At 46.1% G+C, this 24,425-nt stretch overlaps 1 protein-coding gene across 7 annotated transcripts in view; it reads left to right on the top strand.

Annotated features, from left to right (window-relative positions):
• The window catches only part of LOC139263517 (autophagy-related protein 2 homolog B-like), a 135,902-nt gene that overhangs the window by 91,238 nt on the left and 20,239 nt on the right, over positions 1 to 24,425 (top strand). For all 7 annotated transcript variants that reach the window (XR_011593159.1, XM_070879726.1, XM_070879725.1 and 4 more), the window contains 4 exons: positions 4,357 to 4,507; positions 12,004 to 12,212; positions 14,284 to 14,510; positions 20,264 to 20,396. Coding sequence is in view for 6 of the 7 variants with exons in the window: in XM_070879726.1 (XP_070735827.1) it covers positions 4,357 to 4,507; positions 12,004 to 12,212; positions 14,284 to 14,510; positions 20,264 to 20,396 (720 nt within the window). In the remaining variant the exon portion in view is untranslated. The remainder of the gene's footprint in view (positions 1 to 4,356; positions 4,508 to 12,003; positions 12,213 to 14,283; positions 14,511 to 20,263; positions 20,397 to 24,425) is intronic.

Below are 24,425 nucleotides of genomic sequence, written 5' to 3'. Positions count from 1 at the left end.
CCCTATCTCTGTAATCTCCTGCTGCCCTACAACCCTCCGAGATCTCTGCGCTCCTCTAATTCTGCCCTCTTCAGCTGCCTAGGCCCCAATCTCTGGAATTCCCTCCCTAAACCCCTCCACCTCTCTCCCCTCCTTCAGCACGTTCCTTAAAACTCACACCATGCCCTACCTACCTCTTTGATTAAGCTTTTTGTCATCTGGCCTGATTCATCCTTGTGTGGCTCGGTGTCAAATTTTGTTTGATAACGCTCCTGTGAAGCATCTTGGGATGTTTTACTATGTTAAAGGCGCTATATAAATCTAAGTTGTTTTTAATTGTACCTGTAGGTGATGCTATATGCACAAACTTATATGACCAATTGAGTACAACAGAGTCAGCCCTAATGTTATGTGATGACCCTAAGTGAATGTAAGGAACGTACTATCAAATCTCTGCCCTCCCCCCACTCATTGCACTGCTCAGCAAATGACCCCCCTTCATTCCAGATCAGCAAGATTTCAGTTCCTCTCCACCCTGCTGGCTGATTTTCCAATTCTATCCCACCCAGTTCTCCATCAAAGGGTTCCCCAGCCCCTCTTAATTCCTCATTTTCTAGTAACACTCCCCATTGCCCATCCTCAGCACCCCTAACTAGCTGTATTGTTCCTCCCCCAATGAGGCAGATCATGCCTCAATCCCACTATGCCTGCTGATCTGAAATCCCTTTACTCATCATTTTCTTCCATCTTCCTCCCTGCGTTCCCTCCCTCCCTTCCTACCCCTTTTTCTCCCCCTCCCAAATCCTCTGATCCCTTACAAATCCTCCCTTGATTTCTACTTTTCTCCCCTCTCCCTGCTTTCCCCCAGCCTTACTTCGTCCCTCCCCTCTCCCTTTCTCTACTCTTCCTTTCCATCCCTCCTACTTCACTCTTCTGTCTCTCCTTACCCCTCCCTACTCCCCCACGCTGTTTCCTTTATCGCCCAACCCTAACCCCGCTAGACCAGAAACATTCACATTGGTCTTGACTACCTCTATGCAGATCAACTAGTATTTCTAATTTTTTTCTTTCGCTCTCTTGCTCTCGCTCTCTTTTTTCTTTCCCTTTCCTCCTCCTGAAACTCAGTAGCTGTGACTGCAGGAAGTTCACAATTATTCAGGCAGTTTTCAGGGGTGCTGCTGGGACAGAGTTGTGCTTTGGGATCAACATTTCACAGACATTAACATAAACCAGCTTTTACATAGAATGTTTTTTTATTAATTCCTGGGATGTGGGCAGGGTCAGCATTTATTGCCCATCCCTAATTGCCCCTTGAGAAGGTGGCGGTGAGTCTCCTTCTTGAACCGCTGCAGTCCGTGTGGTGAAGGTGCTCCCACAGTGCTGTTAGGGAGGGAGTTCCAGGATTGTGACCCAGCGACGGTGAAGGAACGGTAACATATTTCCCAGTCAGGATGGTGTGTGACTTGAAGGGGAATGTGGAGGTGGTGGTGTTCCCATGCGCCTGCTGCCCATGTCCTTCTAGGTGGCAGGGGGCGTATGGGAACACCACCCTTCATAGGCCCTTCATAGAAACATTCGGCCCTTCGAGCCTGCACCACCATTCAATATGATCATGGCTGATCATGCAACTTCAGTACCCCATTCCTGCTTTCTCTCCATACCCCTTGATCCCTTTAGCCGTAAGGACCACATTTAACTCCCTTTTGAATATATCTAACAAACTGGCCTCAACAACTTTCTGTGGTAGAGAATTCCACAGGTTCACAATTCTCTGAGTGAAGAAGTTTCTCCTCATCTCGGTCCTAAATGGCTTACCCCTTATTCTTAGACTGAGACCCCTGGTTCTGGACTTCCCCAACATTGGGAGCATTCTTCCTGCATCTAACCTGTCCAATCCCGTCAGAATTTTATGTTTCTATGAGATCCCCTCTCATTCTTCTAAATTCCAGTGAATATAAACCTAGTCGATCCAGTCTTTCTTCATATGTCAGTCCTGCCATCCCGGGAATCAGTCTGATTCGCTGCACTCCCTCAATAGCAAGAAAGTCCTTCCTCAGATTAGGAGACCAAAACTGTACACAATATTCCAGGTGTGGCCTCACCAAGGCCCTGTACAACTGCAGTAAGACCTCTCTGCTCCTATACTCAATTCCTCTTGCTATGAAGGCCAACATGCCATTTGCCTTCTTCACCGCCTGCTGTACCTGCATGCCAACTTTCAATGATTGATGTACCATGGCACCCAGGTCTCGTTGCACCTCCCCTTTTCCTAATCTGTCACCATTCAGATAATAATCTGCCTTCGTGTTTTTGCCAACAAAGTGGATAACCTCACATTTATCTACATTATACTGCATCTGCCATGCATTTGCCCACTCACCTAGCCTGACCAAGTCACCCTGCAGCCTCTTAGCATATTCCTCACAGCTCACACTGCCACCCAACTTAGTGTCATATGCAAACTTGGAGATATTGCATTCAATTCCTTCGTCTAAATCATTAATGTATATTGTAAATAGCTGGGTTCCCAGCACTGAACCTTGCGGTACCCCAGTAGTCACTGCCTGCCATTCTGAAAAGGACCCGCTTATTCCTACTCTTTGCTTCCTGTCTGCTAACTAGTTCTCTATCCACGTCAATACATTACCCCCAATACCATGTGCTTTAATTTTGCACACTAATCTCTTGAGTGGGACCTTGTCAAAAGCTTTTTGAAAGTCCAAATACACCACATCCACTGGTTCTCCCTTGTCCACTCTACTAGTTACATCTTCAAAAAATTCTAGAAGATTTGTCAAGCATGATTTCCATTTCATAAATCCATGCTGACTTGGATCGATCCTGTCACTGCTTTCCAAATGCATTACATCTTTAATAATTGATTCCAACATTTTCCCCACTACTGATGTCAGGCTAACTGGTCTATAATTCCCTGTTTTCTCTCCCTCCTTTTTTAAAAAGTGGAGTTACATTAGCTACTCTCCAATCCATAGGAACTGATCCAGAGTCCATAGAATGTTGGAAAATGACCACCAATGCATCCACTATTTCTAGGGCCATTTCCTTAAGTACTCTGGATGCAGACTATCAGGCCCTGGGGATTTATTCGCCTTCAATCCCATCAATTTCCCTAACTCAATTTCCTGACTAATAAGGATTTCCTTCAGTTCCTCCTTCTCACTAGACCCTCAGTCCCTTAGAATTTCCGGAAGGTTATTTGTGTCTTCCTTAGTGAAGACAGAACCAAGTATTTGTTCAATTGGTCTGCCATTTCTTTGTTCCTCATTATAAATTCCAACAGTTCCATGCTGGTGTTTATGCTCCACACGAGCCGCCTCCTACCCCTACTTCAGCTCACCCTATCAGCATCTCCTTCTATTCCATTCTCCCTCATATGCTAATCTAGCTTGCCCTTAAATGCATCGATGCTGTTTGCCACATTCTGTAGCGAGTTCCACATTCTCACCGCTCTCATGAATAAGGACGTTTCTTTTGAATTCCCTGTTGGATTTATTAGTGACTATCTTGTATTTATGGCCCCTAGTTCTAGACTTCCCGCACAAATATGATCATCTTCTCTACCTCTACCTTATCAAACCCCTTAATAATTTTGAAGACTTCTATCAGGTCACAGCTCGGCCATCTCTTTTTTTCTAAAGAAAAGAACCCCCGCCTGTTCCACAGATACAACCTATCGACTTCTATCGATGCCTATGAAAAGGCCAGCAGCCTCACCAGTTTCTGGAAACAACCAAACTGTAACCCTCTCTCTCTTGTGACGAGCAAGAAAACATCCAATAAACAGTTGACCCTAGGCAAAAATACTGTCACAGATATTCTATAGAGTCAGGCAGGGATGGCCGAGGGAGGGGATCACTAATCTAGGCAGATGAACAATAAATTGCCCTTTGGATAAGCTGCTGGGTGAGAGGAGGAAGGGGAGGGAACGAGCAGTGTGGGACTTGTGTTGGTGAATTCGTACTCCAGCATAGGAATGTACATGATTTGAGAAAACACTTGATTTCTGTTGGTCCCCGTGTCATAAACATAGATGGTTCCTGGAAACATTGTGTCCCACTATCTCTCACTCTCCTCTCCCAGGACTTGGGAACGGAGAAATTGGTAGACAAACAACAACTAAGGTTCATCTAGTTTGCCTTCTACCATCCTGGCAGTCTCATGATACAATGGTAATGGAGTTGTTGACTGACCACAGCCATCAATCTCGATCAATGAGTCTACAACAGACATAGGGCGAGGAAAACCCCCAGTGCTGGAGAACCATCGGTCCAAAGTCACCTGTTGCTCCTCTAAGCATGCCACTTCATTGAGCATTGCCAGTCTGCTGCCCTGATGTAACCATGGTCTCCTTTTCAGGCCGGGTCAGGCGACAGCGCACCCTGTAGCACCTCGGGCCTTGCTGAGGCCGAGCAGAAGCTCCTGCAGGACCTGATGATCGATGCCATGGAGGAGATGGACACCCTGCCGTCTTCGCCTCCAGCCCCTCCAGCCTCGCAGCAGTCGAACGGTGAGTGATGAAAGCAGAGAGGCCCAATGAAAAGCCACGAGCGTGGAAAATCTGAAAAATTAAAAAGTAGAGAAGATTGGTGGAAATACATAGCATGAGCGAATGTGGATAGCCTTCATCAGGGGAGGAGGGGGAGACACAGACACAGAACAGAGGGCGAGGGTGTAGCTATGTTAACTCATTTCACTAAGAGGCAGGCACTGTATTTAGTAGCCTGTTATTAGATCTTTTTTAAACACACGGGAAGACACATCCTTTAAGATGTTCCATAAAACCTATCTCTTCACCCCTCTCTATCTCTGTAACCTCCTCCAACTCTACAATCCTTCGAGATCTCTGCGCTCCTCCAATTCTGGCGTCTGGAGCATCCCCGATTTTATTCACTCCGTCATTGGCAGCTGTGCCTTCAGCTGCCTAGGCCCCAACCTCTGGAATTCCCTCCCGAAACCTCTCTACTTCCCTACCTCTCTCTCCTCCTTTAAGATACTTCTTAAAACCTCTTTGGCCACCTGTCATAACATCTCCTTCATTGGCTCGGTATCAATGTTTTGTCCACTTACGTTCCTATGAAGCACCTTAGGACGTTTTACTACACCCGTGACTAAACTGAAGAAGGATGGTATTAGATTAAAAGAAGAGGTTTATAATGTTGCAAAGGATAGAAGTAAGCCTGAGGATTGGGAGAGCTTTAGAAACCAGCAAAGGATGATTGAAAAATTGATAAAAAGGGAGAAAATATAATAGAGTAAACAAGCACAAAATATAAAAACAGATTGTAAGAGCTTCTACAAGTATATAAAAAGGAAGAGAGTAGCAAAAGTAAGCATTGGTCCCTTAGAGGCGGAGACGGGAGAAATTATAATGGGGAATAAGGAAATGGTAGACTTTAAACAAATATTTTGTATCTGTCTTCACAGTAGAAGACACAAAAAGCTTACCAAAAATAGTAGGAAACCAAGGGGCTAATGAGAGTGATGAACTTAAATGAATTAAGATCAGTGGAGAAAAAGTACTAGAGAAACTAATGGGACTAAACACCAACAAATCCCCTGGACCTGACGGCCTACATCCTGGGGTTCTAAAAGAGGTGGCTGCAGAGATAGTGGATGCATTAGTTGCGATCTTCCAAAATTCCCTCGATTCTAGAGCGGTCCCAGCAGATTAGAAGGTAGCAAATGTAACCCTGCTATTCAAGAAAAGATGGAGAGAGAAAACGGAACTATAGGCCAGTTAACCTGGCATCAGTTGTTGGGAAAATGCTGGAATCCATTATTAAGGACGTGGTAACAGGGCATTCAGAAAATCATAATATGATTAAGCAGAGTCAACATGGTTTTATGAAGGTAAATCAAGTTTTTTGAGGATGTAACTCGCAGGGTAGATAAAGGGGAACCAGTGGATATGGTATATTTGGATTTCCAAAAGGCATTCGATAAGGTGCCACATAAAAGGTTATTACGCAAGATAAGAGCTCATGGGGTTGTAAATAATATATGGTTAACGAACAGGAAACAGAGAATAGGGATCAATGGGTCATTTTCAGGTTGGTAACTAGTGGGGTGCTGCGAGGATCAGTGCTGGGGTCTCAGCTATTTACAATCTATATTAATGACTTACATGAAGGGACCGAGTGTAATGATCCAAGTTTGCTGACGATACAAAGCTAGGTGGGAAAATAAGTTGTGAGGAGAATGTAAAGAGCAAAGGTATATAGACAGGTTAAGTGAGTGGGCAATAAGGTGGCAGATTGAGTATAATGTGGAAAAATGTAAGGTTATTCTCTTTGGTAGGAAGAATAGAAAGTCAGAATATTTTTTAAATGGTGAGAAATGTTAGTGTTCAGAGAGATTTAGGTGTCCTCGCACAGGAAACGCAGAAAGCTGGCATTCAGGTACAGCAAGCATTTAGGAAGGCAAACAACATGTTGGCCTTTATTGCAGATAGGGATGGAGTACAAGATTAAGAAAGTCTTGCTACAATTGTACAGGCCTTGGTGAGACCACACCGCGAGTACTGTGCACAGTTTTGCTCTTCTTGTCTAAGGAAGGATATACTTGCCTTGGAGGCGTTGCAACAAAGATTCACTCGATTGATCCCTGGGCTGAGAGGGCTGTCTTACGATGAGAGATTGTGTAGAATGGGCCCATACGCTCTGGAGTTTCGAAGAATGAGAGGTGATCTCATTGAAACGTACCAGATTCTGAGGGAGATTGACAGAGTCGATGCTGAGGATGTTTCCCCTGGCTGCAGAGTCTAGAACCAGGGGGCACAGTCTCAGGATAAGGGATCGGCCATTTAGGACTGAAACAAAGAGACATTTCGTCACTCTCAGGGTTGTGAATCTATGGAATTCTCTGCCCCAAAGGCCTGTGGATGCTCAGTCGTTGAGTATATTCAAGGCTGAGATTGACAGATTTTTGGATTCTAGGAATCGCAGGATAGCTAAGATGAATACGCGGCTTGAGGAGTGGTGCAGAAGGGAGGGATTCAAATTCTTGGGACATTGGAACCAGTTCTGGGGGAGGTGGGACCAGTACAAACCAGATGGTCTTCACCTGGGCAGGACCGGAACCAATGTCCTAGGAGGAGTGTTTGCTAGTGCTGTTGGGGAGGTGTTAAACTAATATGGTAGGGGGGTGAGAACCTATGCAGGGAGACAAAGGGAAGTAGAATGGGGGCAGAAGCAAAATATAGAAAGAAGAAAAGTAAAAGTGGAGGGCAGAGAAACCCAAGGCAAAAATCAAAACTGGCCACATTACAGCAAAAATCTAAAGGGGCAAAGTGTGTTAAAAAGACAAGCCGGAAGGCTCTGTGCCTCAATGCGAGGAGTATTGGGAATAAGGTGGACGAATTAACTGCGCAGGCATCACGGAGACATGGCTGCAGGGTGACCAAGGGTGAGAATTCTACATCCAGGGGCATTCAACATTCAGGAAGGATAGACAGAAAGGAAAAGGAGGTGGGGTAGCGTTGCTGGTTAAAGAGGAGATTAATGCAATAATAAGGAAGGACATTAGCTTGGATGATGTGGAATCTGTATGGGTGGAGCTGTGGAATACCAAAGGGCAGAAAACGCTAGTGGGAGTTGTGTACAGACCACCAAACAGTAGTAGTGAGGTTGGGGACAGCATCAAACAAGAAGTTAGGGATGTGTGCAATAAGCAGTTATCACGGGCAACTTTAATCTACATATAGATTGGGCTAACCAAACTGGTAGCAGTACGGTGGAGGAGGATTTCGTGGAGTGTAGTAGGGATGGTTTTCTAGACCAATATGTAAGGAACCAACTCGAGGGCTGGTCATCCTAGACTGGGTGATGTGTAATGAGAAAAGACTAATTAGCAATCTTGTGCGAGGCCCCTTGGGGAAGAGTGACCAAAAAAATGGTAGAATTCTTTATTAAGATGGAACGTGACAGTTAATTCGGAAACTAGGGTCCTGAACTTGAGGAAAAGTAATTTCGATGGTATGAGATGTGAATTGGCTAGAATAGACTGGCGTATGATACTTAAAGGGTTGACGGTGGATAGGCAATGGCAAACATTTAAAGATCACATGGATGAACTTCAACAATTGTACATCCCTGTCTGGAGTAAAAATAAAACGGGGAAGGTGGCTCAACCGTGGCTAATAAGGGAAATTAGAGATAGTGTTAAATCCAAGAAAGGGGCATATAAATTGGCCAGATAAAGCAGCAAACCTGAGGACTGGGAGAAATTTAGGATCCAGCAGAGGAGGACAAAGTGTTTAATTAGGAGGGGGAAAATACAATATGAGAGGAAGCTTGCTGGAAGGAACTGAAGGAAATCCTTATTAGGCAGGAAATTGTGTTGGGGAAATTGATGGGATTGAAGGCCGATAAATCCCCGGGGCCTGATAGCCTGCATCCCAGAGTATTTAAGGAAGTGGCCCCAGAAATAGTGGATGCATTGGTGATCATTTTCCAACAGTCTATGGACTCTGGATCAGTTCCTATGGACTGGAGGGTAGCTAATGTAACACCACTTTTTAAAAAAGGGGAGAGAGAGAAAACGGGTAATTATAGACCGGTTAGCCAGACATCAGTAGTGGGGAAAATGTTGGAATCAATTATTAAAGATGAAATAGCAGCGCATTTGGAAAGCAGTGACAGGATCGGTCCAAGTCAGCATGGATTTCTGAAAGGGAAATCATACTTGATAAATCTTCTAGAATTTTCTGAGGATGTAACTAGCAGAGTGGACAAGGGAGAACCAGTGGATATGGTGTATTTGGACTTTCAAATGGCTTTTAACAAGGTCCCACACAAGAGATTGGTGTGCAAAATCAAAGCACATGGTATTGGGAGTAATGAACTGACATGGATAGAGAACTAGTTGGCAGACAGGAAGCAGAGAGTCGGGATAAACGGGTCCTTTTCAGAATGGCAGGTAGTGACTAGTGGGGTGCCGCAGGGCTCAGTGCTGGGACCCCAGCTATTTACAATATACATCAATGATTTAGATGAAGGAATTGAGTGTAATATCTCCAAGTTTGCAGATGACACTAAGCTGGGTGGTGGTGTGAGCTGTGAGGAGGACACTAAAAGGTTGCAGGGTAACTTGGACAGGTTAGGTGAGTAGGCAAATGCATGGCAGATGCAGTATAATGTGGATAAATGTGGGGTTATCCACTTTGGTGGCAAAAACACGAAGGCAGAATATTATCTGAATGGCAGCAGATTAGGAAAAGGGGATGTGCAACGAGACCTGGGTGTCATGGTACGTCAGTCATTGAAAGTTGGCATGCAGGTACAGCAGGCGGTGAAGAAGGCAAATGGTATGTTGGCCTTCATAGCTCGGAGATTTGAGTATAGGAGCAGGGAGGTCTTACTGCAGTTGTACAGGGCCTTGGTGAGGCCTCACCTGGAATACTGTGTTCAGTTTTGGTCTCCTAATCTGAGGAAGGACGTTCTTGCTATTGAAGGGAGGTGCAGCGAAGGTTCACCAGACTAATTCCCAGGATGGCTGGACTGACATATGAGGAGAGACTGGATCGACTAGGCCTGTATTCACTGGAGTTTAGAAGGATGAGAGGGGATCTCATAGAAACATTTAAAATTCTGACGGGACTGGACAGGTTAAATGCAGGAAGAATGTTCCCAATGTTGGGGAAGTCCAGAACCAGGGGACACAGTCTAAGGATAAGGGGTATGCCATTTAGGACTGAGATAAGGAGAAACTTCTTCACTCAGAGAGTTGTTAACCTGTGGAATTCTCTACCGCAGAGAGTTGTTGATGCCAGTTCATTGGATATATTCTAGAGGGAGTTAGATATGGCCCTTACAGCTAAAGTGATCAAGGGGTATGGAGAGAAAGCAGGAAAGGGGTACTGAGGTGAATAATCAGCCATGATCTTATTGAATGGTGGTGCAGGCTCGAAGGGCTGAATGGCCTACTCCTGCACCTATTTTCTATGTTTCTATATGAGGATGAGGCAGAAAAGTGGAGTTGAGATCGAAGATCAGCCATGATCTTATTGAATGGTGGAGCAGGCTCGAGGGGCTGTATTGCCTACTCCTATTGTATAGGCCCATCTAGACTTTGTGTTGTGGTGAGATAGTAAAGAACTGTTGTGCAGCAATTACTAATCTGGACCACTATTATATTGATTATATTAGCATGGTGAAAGTGCAACATATATGTATCAGAATTGTGTATCATTCTGTATAATTTTGCCTTTTTTGAGTCTATTTCTTATGTTATTGTGTTCTGCCAGCTTCTGCAGTTATCTATTGCCGCTCCTCCCGCCTTTACTGTGCACAGTTCCCCAGCTCAGCTTTGGCTTTTCTCCAACTGGAATCTATTCCCATCATCAGTATGCAATCATACGGTACCACATGACCCGTCACCATCATCTTGCCACACCACATTCTGTACAAGTTGTGTGTATTACACGAATCCTGCATGTATATTACATTACTGCCACCCAGAAGCAGCACTGATTATTAGCAAGGATACACTTGGACAGGCGCAAAGCAATGAATGGCTATCGGTGCCAGTGCGACCAAGAAAGCATCTGAGCAGTTCCTTCCCACCTTTGTGACCCGATGTTATGTGGGATGGCAGCTCATGAAAGATTTTTAGAAACATAGAAAATAGGTGCAGGAGTAGGCCATTCGGCCCTTCTAGCCTGCACCGCCATTCAATGAGTTCATGGCTGAACATGCAACTTCATTACCCCATTCCTGCTTTCTCGCCATACCCCTTGATCCCCCTAGTAGTAAGGACTTCATCTAACTCCTTTTTGAATATATTTTTTGTAGCGCATTTCCTTCCCCTTCCTCCTGTGGCCTCATTCACCACGGCAGCACAGCTTGGATGGAGAATTTGGGCCATGGGTTCAGGTTCACATAGCATCATACAGTGCAGAAGGGCCAATTCAGCCCATCATGCCTGTACCGGCACTTTAGAAGAGCTGCCCAATTAGTCCCACTATCCCCCGCTCTTTCCCCATAGCCCTGCAAATTTTCCCCTTCAAGTATGTATCCCGTTCCCTTTTGAAAGTTACTATTGAATCTGCTCCCACCGCCCTTTCAGACAGAGCATTCCAGATATTTTGTTGGTCAAAGAGCAAGCAGAGGCACAATGGGTAAAATGGTCTCCTTCTGTGCTCTATGGTTCGGGAGGGGAGTAGGTAATGCTAGATTTTATCCATTAAATCAGTTTTGCACTTGAGCTTAAATCAGATTCAGAGGGAGTCACCTCACAAAATTGTATTCTGATTTGTCATTTGGGTCCAGACTGGACACATTTCAGTCAGGGGGAAAGGAAAGGGGAACCAAAGCTAAAGCTCCCTGGATGTCCAATGAAATTGAGATTAAATGAAATGGAAAAAGGAAGATTATGAATAAATGTCAGGTTAATAATATGGTAGAGAACCAAGCTGTACACAGAAAGTACAGAGGGGAACGGAAAAAGGAAATAAGAGGAGAAAGGAGAAAGTATGAGAACAGATTGGCAGCTAACATAAAAGGGAATCCAAAAGTCTTTTATAAACATATAAATAATAAGAGGGTAGGGGCGATTAGGGCCCAAAAGGAGATCATCTTGTGGAGGCAGAGGCCATGGCTGAGGTACCTAATGAAACATAGAAAGTAGGTGCAGGAGTAGGCCGTCGGCCCTTCGAGCCTGCACCACCAATCAATAAGATCATGGCTGATCATTCACCTCAGTACCCCGTTCCTGCTTTCTCTCCATACCCCTTGATCCCTCTAGCCGTAAGGACCACATCTAACTCCCTTTTGAATATATCTGCCTTCACTAGAGAAGAGGATGCTGTCAATGAAGCAGTAAAGGAGGAAGTAATAGCAATATAGGGTAGGATAAAAATAGAGAGGTGGTTCTTAAATAATTGTCAGTACTCAAAGAAGAAAAGTCATCTGTCCTGGCTGGGATATATCCAAGGTTACTGAGGGAAGTAAGGGTGCAAATAGCGGCAATCTTTCAATCTTCCTTTTTCCCATGTCTTGTCTTCAGGGATCTACGATGACCTCATTCAGGAACGAGAGCCGGCCCGGTCCGACCTTTTCCTCTTCCCCGATGAGAGTGGAGGTTCTTCGCAGGAGCAGAGCCCGAGTTCCACCATGGTCCTCCCTGAGCATCATGTGGCCTACAGCTCCTTTCCCAGCGAGCATCCTGAGAGCGAGGACTTCTGCATCCTGGAGGCGCCAAAGATAGCGGCCACGGTAAGTGCTGAAAGGGAAAAAGAGAGCTGCAGGTGCCTGAAGGCAATGAAAAGGTTTAGATCAGATTTCAGTGCAAAGTGGCAAAATGAACCTGGTGGGTAAATGCACAGTTCGATGGATAAGTGGAGGATGTTTCCACTGATGGGGGAGACTAGAACTAGGGGGCATAATCTTAGAATAAGGGGCCGCCCATTTAAAACTGAGATGAGGAGAAATTTCTTCTCTCAGAGGGTTGTAAATTTGTGGAATTCGCTGCCTCAGAGAGCTGTGGAAGCTGGGACATTGAATAAATTTAAGACAGAAATAGACAGTTTCTTAAACGATAAGGGGTTATGGGGAGCAGGCAGGGAAGTGGACCTGAGTCCATGATTGGATCAGCCATGATCGTACTAAATGGCGGAGCAGGTTCAAGAGGCCATATGGCCTACTCCTGCTCCTATTTCTTATGTTCTTATGTAACCGAGAAACCCCCAGATTCCATCCCTGATCCTAACACAGTGGGTGGCACTCTCTTCTCTGAGTCAGAAGGTCGTGGGTTCAAGCCCCACTACAGAGACTTGAGCCCACAATTCAGACTGACACACTCAGTGCAATACTGAGGGAGTGCTGCACTGTCGGAGGTGTCGTCTTTTGGATGAGACGTTAAATTGAGGCCCCGTCTGCCCTCTCAGAGAAACATAAAAGATCCATGGCACTTTTCGAAGAAGAGTTATCCCCGATGTTCTGGCCAATATTTATCCCTCAACCGCCATCACTAAAACAGTCATATCTTGTCACTTATCTCATTGTTGTTTGTGAGAGCTTGCTGAGTGCAAATTGGCTGCCACGTTTCATACATTACAACAGTGACTACACTTCAAAAGTACTTCATTGGCTGTAAAGTGCTTTGGAATGTCCTGAGGTCATGAAAGGCGCTATACAAATTCAAGCCTTTCTTAACTGACCCCCAGCCGGAGCAGCAGTCATGATGCTCCAACTTTCCTCAGTCCGCCACGTTAAGGAAGGAGGAGAATGACCCTGGGTTCCTGCTCCTGATGCCTGTCCAGTGACCCCTACTGAAAATTGCAGATGAGCTGCTCGTTGGACAGGGAAAGAAACAGGCTCTGCACTGAGTTTCCTAATGGGTACGGTAGCATAATGGTAATGTTACTGGGCTAGTAATCCAGAGGTCTGGATTAATGATCCAGAGACATGAGTTCAAATCCCACCAAGGCAGTTAATTAATAAATCTGGAATAAAAAGCTTGTGTCGGTAATGGTGACCATGTAACTACAGGATTGTCGTAAAAACCCATCTGGTTCACTTATGTCCTTTAGAGAAGGAAATCTGCCAATGTGGTTGATTCTTAACTGCCCTCTGAAATGGCAGCTTGCCACCATCCTCTCAAGGGCAATAAATACTGCCATCAACAACTTGTGAATTAATTAAAAATTGAATAACCAGTGTCTTGGCTGACACATGGAGAATAGCCACTTGGACAAGGTACAGAAGGGTGGGCAGCACTCGCCGAATCATGGAATGGAGCTGAGATAAACACCAGCCACAAACTCATGGCGGAACAGGCTCGAGGGGCTGAATGGCCTACTCCTGTTCCTATGTACCCTATCACATCAGGGATGGGAGGGGAGGAAAAAGTGGCAAACTAAGTGAGCGATCCTGAGGGAGAGAGAGTGGAATTCCAATCAGGAAAAAGACCTTCTTGAGTGACCAATGTTTTATTTGCGTTAGGTTAGCCTCATGTGCAGTTCCATTTTTAAATTAATTTTATTCTTATCGTGGGCCAACATTTATTGCCCATCCCTAATTGCCCCTTGAGAAGGTGGTGGTGAGCCGCCTTCTTGAACCGCTGCAGTCCGTGTGGTGAAGGTACTCCCACAGTGCTGTTAGGGAGGGAGTTCCAGGATTGTGACCCAGCGACGATGAAGGAACGGCCGATATATTTCCAAGTCAGGACGGTGTGTGACTGGGAGGGGAACGTGGAGGTGGTGGTGTTCCCATGCACCTGTTGCCCACGTCCTTCTAGGTGGTTATGTCTGTGGTTCTTAAAGGAGTTATCTGTCTTGTCTGGCAGAGAGAGACCGAGCCCGTAGTGAAGATGCTGATCGCTGGACCGATTCTGATCAAAGATGAATACTTCACGCTGCCAGTCAAGAAGATGGACACAAACAAAGCCCCGCTGCACCTTCCGATCCCGGAGATCCGATACGTAGTGAAGGAGATCTCGGTGGTGTGGCACCTGTATGGTGGAAGGGACTTCGGAACAGCCCTCTCTGCACGTTCCCCTGTTAAAAGCATAACGTGAGTTCCCTATCGCTGATGGTCAATGTTGTCGCTGGTCTTGTTCGGTGCATTGGTAGCTATAGACAAAAATCATACTGGGCTAATGTGTTTTAAGATTCTGTGATAATCCCTTGCCTCAAACTCTCATCAGCAGTGACAGGTCCGTATCCACTGAGCTGTGGCGGAGCACAAATGTGATCTCTCCAGAGCCTTTAATTATAATGGTGGGGCTTCTATTCACAGTTCAAAGAATGAAGCTTTCACGTTCTGACTCGGATTACCCTAACCCTGAAATCCTAGTGACAACACTAGATAATTGAACAGATTATAAAAGTGAGAAACGTAGCCTGATTACTGGGGTGAAATCCATACGGGAGCATGCGTGTTAGAGAGATCACTACATCGATAGTTATTGCTGTTTACGAAATACTACTGGATGTCGGATCACCATCCATCCTCCCAAAAGAGCAGTAAGTGGGGAGCACAGGATGCTGTTGGTGGAAACCTGAGAGGGAACAACCAATATCAGTGGCAACAGACCATGGGAACACCAACAGTGTTTAAGAAGAAGGGAGGAGATGACAGTACTTTTTGTTCCAAGTGCACTTTTGGTGTGTGTGTGTGTGTACATAATAGCACACACACACACAATAGTGGTGTACTTGGAATATACATAAACATATACATATATATATACCATGTACAATATCCAAATGACGAACATCCGCTGAGAACTGCCATGTTGAGTTTCCATGTCGCCTACCCAGACCACTCACATCATCAACAGGAGGACATCCTGTAGCAGCCCAATTGAAAGTAACTGGGACGATGAAATCAGCCAAGTCTGGAATTGCCCAACCCTCCCCAGCCGACCGCACCACCCCCCCCCCCCAATCCACACGGCGGGCTGCATAGGCTGATTTGTGTCTTTCAGAAAGAAACAGGAAAATAAGCGTTAGTGAGCTGCGTTTGAGGCAACATGTACTGAGTGTGCAATAGTCCGCTGGTGAAGGGATGTGATTCTGCGGCTGCAATCGAGACTCCAGGATGGTATGTTGCCTCCCTGGTGCAAGGGTCAAGGATGTCTCGGAGCAGCTGCAGGGCATTCTGGAGGGGGAGGGGGAACAGCATATAGGTACCAATGATATAGGTAAAAAAATGGGATGCGGTCCTACAGGCTGAATTTAAGGAGCTAGGAGTTAAATTAAAAAGTAGGACCTCAAAAGGTAGTAATCTCAGGATTGCTACCAGTGCCACGTGCTAGTCAGAGTAGAAATAGCAGGATAGTTAAGATGAATACATGGCTTGAGGAATGGTGCAAGAGGGAGGGATTCAAATTCCTGGGACATTGGAACCGGTTCTGGGGGAGGTGGGACCAGTACAAACCGGATGGTCTGCACCTGGGCAGGACCGGAACCAATGTCCTCGGGGGAGTATTTGTTAGTGCTGTTGAGGAGGGTTTAAACTAATATGGCAGGGGGATGGGAATCTATGCAGGGAGACAGAGGGAAGTAAAATGGGGGCAGAAGCAAAAGGTAGAAAGGAGATAAGGAAAGGTGGAGAGCAGAGAAATCAAAGGCAAAAATCAAAAAAGGCCACATTACAACATAATTCTAAAAGGAGAAAGAGTGTTAAAAAAACAAGCCTGAAGGCTCTTTGTCTCAATGTGAGGAGCATTCGTAATAAGGTGAATGAATTAACTGCGCAGACAGCTGTTAACGGATATGATGTAATTGGGATTACGGAGACATGGCTCCAGGGTGACCAAGGCTGGGAACTCAACATCCAGGGTATTCAATATTCAGGAAGTATAGACAGAAAGGAAAAGGAGGTGGGGTAGCGTTTCTGGTTAAAGAGGAAATTAATGCAATAATAAGGAAGGACATTTAGCTTGGATGATGTGGAATCTGTATGGGTAGAGGTGCGGAACACCAAAGGGCAGAAAATGCTAGTGGGAGTTGTGTACAGACCACCAAACAGTAGTAGTGAGGTTGGGGACATCATCAAACAGGAAATTAGGGATGTGTGCAATAAAGGCACAGCAGTTATCATGGGTGACTTTAATCTACATATAGATTGGGCTAACCAAACTGGTAGCAATACGGTGGAGGACGATTTCCTGGAGTGTATTAGGGATGGTTTTCTCGACCAATATCTCGAGGAACCAACTAGAGAGCTGACTATCCTAGACTGGGTGTTGTGTCATAGAAACATAGAAAATAGGTGCAGGAGTAGGCCATTCGGCCCTTCGAGCCTGCACCGCCATTCAATAAGATCATGGCTGATCATTCCCTCAGTACCCCTTTCCTGCTTTCTCTCCATACTCCTTGATCCCCTTAACCGTAAGGGCCATATGTAACTCCCTCTTGAATATATCCAATCAACTGGTATCAACAACTCTCTGCGGCAGGGAATTCCACAGGTCAACAACTCTCTGAGTGAAGAAGTTTCTCCTCATCTCAGTCCTAAATGGCCTACCCCTTATCCTAAGACTATGTCCCGTGGTTCTGGACTTCCCCAACATCGAGAACATTCTTCCCGCATCTAACCTGTCCAGTCCCGTCAGAATCTTATATGTTTCTATGAGATCCCCTCTCATTCTTCTAAACTCCAGTGAATAAAGGCCCAGTTGATCCAGTCTCTCCTCATATGACAGCCCAGCCATCCCTGGAATCAGTCTGGTGAACCTTTGCTGCACTCCCTCAATAGCAAGAACGTCCTTCCTCAGACTAGGAGACCAAAATTGAACACAATATTCCAGGTGAGGCCTCACTAAGGCCCTGTACAACTGCAGTAAGACCTCCCTGCTCCTATATTCAAATCCCCTAGCTATGAAGGCCAACATACCATTTGCCTTCTTTACTGCCTGATGACACCCAGGTCTCATTGCACCTCCCCTTTTTCTAGTCTGCTGCCATTCAGATAATATTATGCCTTCGTGTTTTTGCCCCCAAAATGGATAACCTCACATTTATCCACATTATACTGTATCTGCCATGTATTTTCCCACTCACCTAATCTGTCCAAGTCACCCTGCAGCCTCTTAGTGTCCTCCTCACAGAGAGGATTAATTAGCAATCTTGTTGTGCGAGACCCCTTGGGGAAGAGTGACCATAATATGGTAGAATTCTTCATTAAGATGGAGAGTGATACAGTTAATTCAGACACTAGGGTCCTGAACTTAAAGAAAGGTAACTTCGATGGTATGAGACGTGAATTGGCTAGGATAGACTGGCAAATGATACTTAAAGGGTTGACAGTGGATAGGCAATGGCAGATATTTAAAGATCACATGGATGAACTTCAACAATTATACATCCCTGTCTGGCGTAAAAATAAAACGGGGAAGGTGGCCCAACCATGGCTAACAAGAGAAATTAGAGATCGAGTTAAATACAAGGAAGAGGCATATAAATTGGCCAGAAAAAGCAGCAAACCTGAGGTCTGGGAGAAATTTAGAATTCAGCAGAGGAGGACAAAGAGTTTAATTTGGAGGGGGAAAATAGAGTATGAGAGTAAGCTTGCAGGGAACATAAAAACTGACTGCAAAAGCCTCTATAGATATGTGAAGAGAAAAAGATTAGTGAAGACAAATGTAGGTCCCTTGCAGTCAAAATCAGGTGAATTTATAATAGGGAACAAAGAAATGGCAGACCAATTGAACAAATACTTTGGTTCTATCTTCACTAAGGAAGACACAAATAACCTTCCGGAAATACTAAGGGACCGAGGGTCTAGCGAGAAGGAGGAACTGAAGGAAATCCTGTTTGGGAAATTGATGGGACTGAAGGCCGATAAATCCCCAGGGCCCGATTGTCTGCATCCCAGAGTACTTAAGGAAGTGGCCCTAGAAATAGTGGATGCATTGGTGATCATTTTCCAACATCCTATAGACTCTGGATCAGTTCCTATGGACTGGAGGGTAGCTAATGTAACCCCACTTTTTAAAAAAGGAGGGAGAGAGAAAACCGGTAATTAAACACCGGGTCAGCCTGACATCGGTGGTGGGGAAAATGTTGGAATCTATTACAGCAGCGCATTTGGAAAGCAGTGATGGGATCGGTTCAAGTCAGCATGGATTTATGAAAGGGAAATCATGCTTGACAAATCTTCTAGAATTTTTTGAGGATGTAACTAGTAGAGTGGATAAGTGGGAGCCAGTGGGTGTAGTGTATTTAAACTTTCAAAAGGCTTTTGACAAGGTCCCACACAAGAGATTAGTGTGCAAAATTAAAGCACATGATATTGGGGGTAATGTATTGACGTGGATAGAGAACTGGTTGGCAGACAGGAAGCAAAGTAGGAATAAACGGGTCCTTTTCAGAATGGCAGGCAATGACTACTGGGTACCGCAAGGTTCAGTGCTGGGACCCCAGCTATTTACAATATACATTAATGACTGAGACGAAGGAATTGAATGTAATATCTCCAAGTTTGCAGATGACACTAAGCAGTGTGAGCTGTGAGGAGGATGCTAAGAGGCTGCAGGGTAATTTGGTTGACAGGTTAGGTGCGTGGGCAAATACATGGCAGATGCGGTATAATGTGGATAAATGTGAGGTTATCCACTTTGGTGGTAAAAACAGGAAGGCAGATTATTATCTGAATGGTGACAGATTAGGAAAAGGGGAGGTGCAATAAGACCTGGGTGTCATGGTACATCAGTCATTGAAAGTTGGCGTACAGGTATAGCAGGCGGTAAAGAAGGCATGTTGGCCTTCATAGCAAGAGGATTTGAGTATAGGAGCAGGGAGGTCTTACTACAGTTGTGCAGGGCCTTGGTGAGGTCACATCTTGAATATTATGTGCCGTTTTGGTCTCCTAATCTGAGGAAGGACATTTTTGCTATTGAGAGAGTGCAGCGAAGGTTCACCAGACTGATGCCCGGGATGACAGGACTGACATATGAAGAAAGACTGGATCGACTAGGCTTATATTCAATGGAATTCAGAAGAATGAGAGGGGACCTCATAGAAACATATAAAATTCTGACGGGATTGGACAGGTTAGATGCAGAAAGAATGTTCCCGATGTTGGGGAAGTCCAGAACCAGGGGTCACAGTCTAAGGATAAGGGGCAGGCCATTTAGGACCGAAATAAGGAGAAACTTCTTCACTCAGAGAGTTGTGAACCTGTGGAATTCTCTACCACAGAAAGTTGTTGAGGCCAGTTCATTGGATATATTCAAAAGGGAGTTAGATATGGCCCTTACGGCTAAAGGGATCAAGGGGTATGGAGAGAAAGCAGGAAAGGGGTACTGAGGGAATGATCAGCCATGATCTTATTGAATGGCGGTGCAGGCTCGAAGGGCCGAATGGCCTACTCCTGCACCTATTTTCTATGTTTCTATGCTCTTTTAGGGAAGAGTTGAGTGAGTGGTTCATTGATTCACGAATACTAAAATATGTGTACTTTATTATTATATTGAGAAACCCAGGTGCAAAGCATCACTGAGATTTGAAAGAGTAGGCGATGAAGGAAGTCATGAAGTGATGATTCAATGACACCAAGTTTGCGTTTGCGAAGCCTGTAGATTGTAGGGGGGGGAGACTGAGGAAGGTGAGGAGATTGAGGTTTTGGGATCCTGGAGAAGGGTGAGTTAGAGCCGGAGGCGTTGAGTTGAGTCTTGAATTTGTTAGCGGAAACCGTAAATTGCCAGCAAAGCCTTTCAAATGAGACTGTGCTGTGTTGCTTCAGTTAAAACTACCGTTACTATAGAATTAATATTCAATGGCGCTGACTGAAGTATTCGTCTGCTGCTTTTTTTGTAGTCCTAAACCTGCTTCAAGCTCCTCCCAAGGCTCCCCATCTCAGCCTTCAGCCCGACATGGCCGTTCCACCAGGCGCATTCAGGGCGGACCCGGGAGGAATCATGACATCCTGATGGAGATTCAGTTCAGCAAGGTAAGAGATTGAAGCGTCCTTTAGCTGCTCTGGCTTCAGCCGTGGCTCAGTGAGCCGCATTCTCGCCTCTGAGTCCGAAGGTCATGGGTTCAGCTCCCACTCCAGAAACCCGAGCTCAAAAATCTAGTCATACATTCCAGGGCAGTACTGAGGGAACACTGCACTGTCGTATTTTGGATGAGACGTTAAACCGAGGCCCATCTGCCCTCTCGGGTGGACGTAAAAGATCCCATGGCATTATTTCGAAGAAGAGTTATCCCTGGTGTCCTGCCCAATATTTATCCCTCAACCAACATCACTAAAACAAATGATCTGGGCATTATCACATTGCTGTGTGTGGGAGCTTGCTGTGCACAAATTGGCTGCCACGTTTCCTACATTACAACAGTGACTACACTCCAAAAGTGCTTCATTGGCTGTAAAGAAATGCAAGTCTTTATTTCTTTCCTGTGAATACCTTCCTGCCTCCCCCAGCTCCCACTGCTATTATACTGACTGTCACAACTACTGTGTGTCACGTGACAGCAAACACTTTCCATTACTCTCTCCACAGTTCATTTCTTTTCTTCCTCCTCTCTCCGCCAGTTTTATGTCATCTTTAAGGCATTGGCCCACTGCTGCCCCTCAGCACTCTTGGGTTACGTAGGTGGTGGTGTGTTTTTTTGGGGAGAACGAGTACAGAAAGGATAACCTGTGTGGCTTTCACAGCAGCTGGTTTGGAGACGCTCAGAATGGTGATGGGTTTCCATGCATGTCACACACCCAGTTCACCCAGACCGGGGTAGGAGTAGGCCACGTAGCAAAGAGAGGAGACTTTCATCACATTAACTGGGCTGGATTTGAAGCTAAATTTTAAGATGCTATGTTCTATGTTCTTATGGTGGTAGAGGCAGAGACCCTTACCATATTTAAAAAGTACCTGGATGTGCACTTGGAAGTGCCGTAACCAACAGGGCTATGGACCTAGAGAAACTGTAGAGGGACATGATCGGGCCCGGGGGAGGCGTGAGTTCTGGGCCAGGGGCCCAGGGGCAGCACGAGTCAGCCCACACTGCAATATGTGTGCGCAGTAGGTCTGTGCAGCAGAGCTGGTCTCCAGTCGCCTTGGGTAATCCTGGACCAAGCCCGAGCTCGGTCAAGCCCGTGTGGTGGCTGGTGTGCAACGGCCACCACACGTTAATAAAAATCCACGCACAGGCATCTTCCACCCTCCAACATGTAGTTCGGGTCCTTCATTGTAACACCTACGAACATCCTTTTTTGGCGTAGAAGCAAGTCATCCTTGTTTCGAGGGATCGCCTATGGTTGATTGGACCTAGAGCTGAAAAGTAGGATTAGGCCAGATAGCTCTTTGTTGGCCGGTGCGGACACGATGGACCGAAATGGCCTCCTTCCATGTTCTAAATTTCTAGGTCCCAAAGGTGAGATCACAAGATAATTATTACATTGAGTCTACAGCACAGAAACAGGCCATTCGGTTAAACTGATCTATGCTGGTGTTTGCTCTACACAGGCCTACTCCTACCCTACTTCATCTCATCCTATCAATATATCCTTCTATTCCTTTCTCCCTCGTATTCCACGTATTTATCTAGCTTTCCCTTAAATTCATGGATGAAGGCCATTCGAAAAATCCTGAAGTCACCCATTAGAAAGAAAATAAGAAAGAAAGAACTTACATTTATATATCATCTTTCACAATCTCTGGATGCTTCACAACCTATGAAGTCTCTCGCATTTTGCGCTCTGCAAGATCCCACAGAACAGTACAGAAATAAATGACCAGATAATCTGTTTGTGATGTTGGTTGAGGGATAAATATTGGCCCCAGGCCACCGGGGAGAACTCCCCTGCTCTTGTTCGAATAGTGGTCAGACGGGGCCTCAGTTTAACGTCTCATCTAAAAGATGGCACCTCTGACAGTGCAGCACTCCCTCAGTTCTGTATTGGAGTGTCAGCCTCGATTTTATGCTTCAATCTTTGGAGTGGGGCTCGAACCTACAACCTTCTGAATCAGAGGCTGATACCAAGAATAGGGTTTTCCCTTCCATTATCTGGAGTTTATTTCGTATATTGGTCACTCTCTGTGTGGCGAACAACTTCCTAATATCAGTCATAAATTTATATTTTACTAGTTTGTTTGTATTTCCTTGCCCTGCTCTTGCCATTTAATTTAAAGTAATATTCCAGATTTATTTTTTCCATTCTCTTAAGAATCTCAGATGCCTTATTTCTAGGCTGAACAGCCCAGTATCTCTCGCCTTTTCTCATAACTCTGACCCTGGGGATTACCCAGGTGGCTCTTCACTGCTCTGCCTCCAGTACTTAAATGTTACCCTTGTGTCCCAGTCACCAGAACTGGTGCCCAAGGTGGGTCTGACCAGAACTGGACATGGTGCTCAAGGTGGGTCTGACCAGAACTGGACACGGTGCTCAAGGCGGGTCTGACCAGAACTGGACACAGAGCTCAAGGTGGGTCTGACCAGAACTGGACACAGTGCTCAAGGTGGGTCTGACCAGAACTGGACACAGAGCTCAAGGTGGGTCTGACCAGAACTGGACACAGTGCTCAAGGTGGGTCTGACCAGAACTGGACACAGAGCTCAAGGTGGGTCTGACCAGAACTGGACACAGTGCTCAAGGTGGGTCTGACCAGAACTGGACACAGTGCTCAAGGTGGGTCTGACCAGAACTGGACACAGGGCTCAAGGTGGGTCTGACCAGAACTGAACACAGGGCTCAAGGTGGGTCTGACCAGAACTGGACACAGGGCTCAAGGTGGGTCTGACCAGAACTGGACATGGTGCTCAAGATGGGTCTGACCAGAACTGGACACAGTGCTCAAGGTGGGTCTGACCAGAACTGGACACAGGGCTCAAGGTGGGTCTGACCAGAACTGGACACAGGGCTCAAGGTGGGTCTGACCAGAACTGGACACAGGGCTCAAGGTGGGTCTGACCAGAACTGGACACAGTGCTCAAGGTGGGTCTGACCAGAACTGGACATGGTGCTCAAGGTGGGTCTGACCAGAACTGGACAAGGTGCTCAAGGTGGGTCTGACCAGAACTGGACACGGTGCTCAAGGTGGATCTGACCAGAACTGGACACAGAGCTCAAGGTGGGTCTGACCAGAACTGGACACAGGGCTCAAGGTGGGTCTGACCAGAACTGGACACAGGGCTCAAGGTGGGTCTGACCAGAACTGGACACAGTGCTCAAGGTGGGTCTGACCAGAACTGGACATGGTGCTCAAGGTGGGTCTGACCAGAACTGGACAAGGTGCTCAAGGTGGGTCTGACCAGAACTGGACACGGTGCTCAAGGTGGGTCTGACCAGAACTGGACATGGTGCTCAAGGTGTGTCTGACCAGAACTGGACACGGTGCTCAAGGTGGGTCTGACCAGAACTGGACACAATGCTCAAGGTGGGTCTGACCAGAACTGGACACAGGGCTCAATGAGGATCTGATCAGAACTGGACACCGTGCTCAATGAGGATCTGACCAGAACTGGACACAGGGCTCAATGAGGATCTGACCAGAACTGGACACAGGGCTCAATGAGGATCTGACCAGAACTGGACACCGTGCTCAAGGTGGGTCTGACCAGAACTGGACACAGAGCTCAAGGTGGGTCTGACCAGAACTGGACATGGTGCTCAAGGTGGGTCTGACCAGAACTGGACACAGGGCTCAATGAGGATCTGACCAGAACTGGACACCGTGCTCAAGGTGGGTCTGACCAGAACTGGACACAATGCTCAATGAGGATCTGACCAGAACTGGGCACAGGGCTCAATGAGGATCTGACCAGAACTGGACACAGGGCTCAATGAGGATCTGACCAGAACTGGACACAGGGCTCAATGAGATCTGACCAGAACTGGACACAGGGCTCAATGAGGATCTGACCAGAACTGGACACAGGGCTCAATGAGGATCTGACCAGAACTGGACACAGGGCTCAATGAGGATCTGACCAGAACTGGACACCGTGCTCAAGGTGGGTCTGACCAGAACTGGACACAGAG

The sequence above is a fragment of the Pristiophorus japonicus genome, chromosome 4, assembly GCF_044704955.1.
Source record: "Pristiophorus japonicus isolate sPriJap1 chromosome 4, sPriJap1.hap1, whole genome shotgun sequence".
NCBI lineage: Eukaryota > Metazoa > Chordata > Chondrichthyes > Pristiophoridae > Pristiophorus > Pristiophorus japonicus.
Note: the sequence above shows the minus strand (reverse complement) of the source record. Positions and strands in the feature narration are given on the sequence as shown.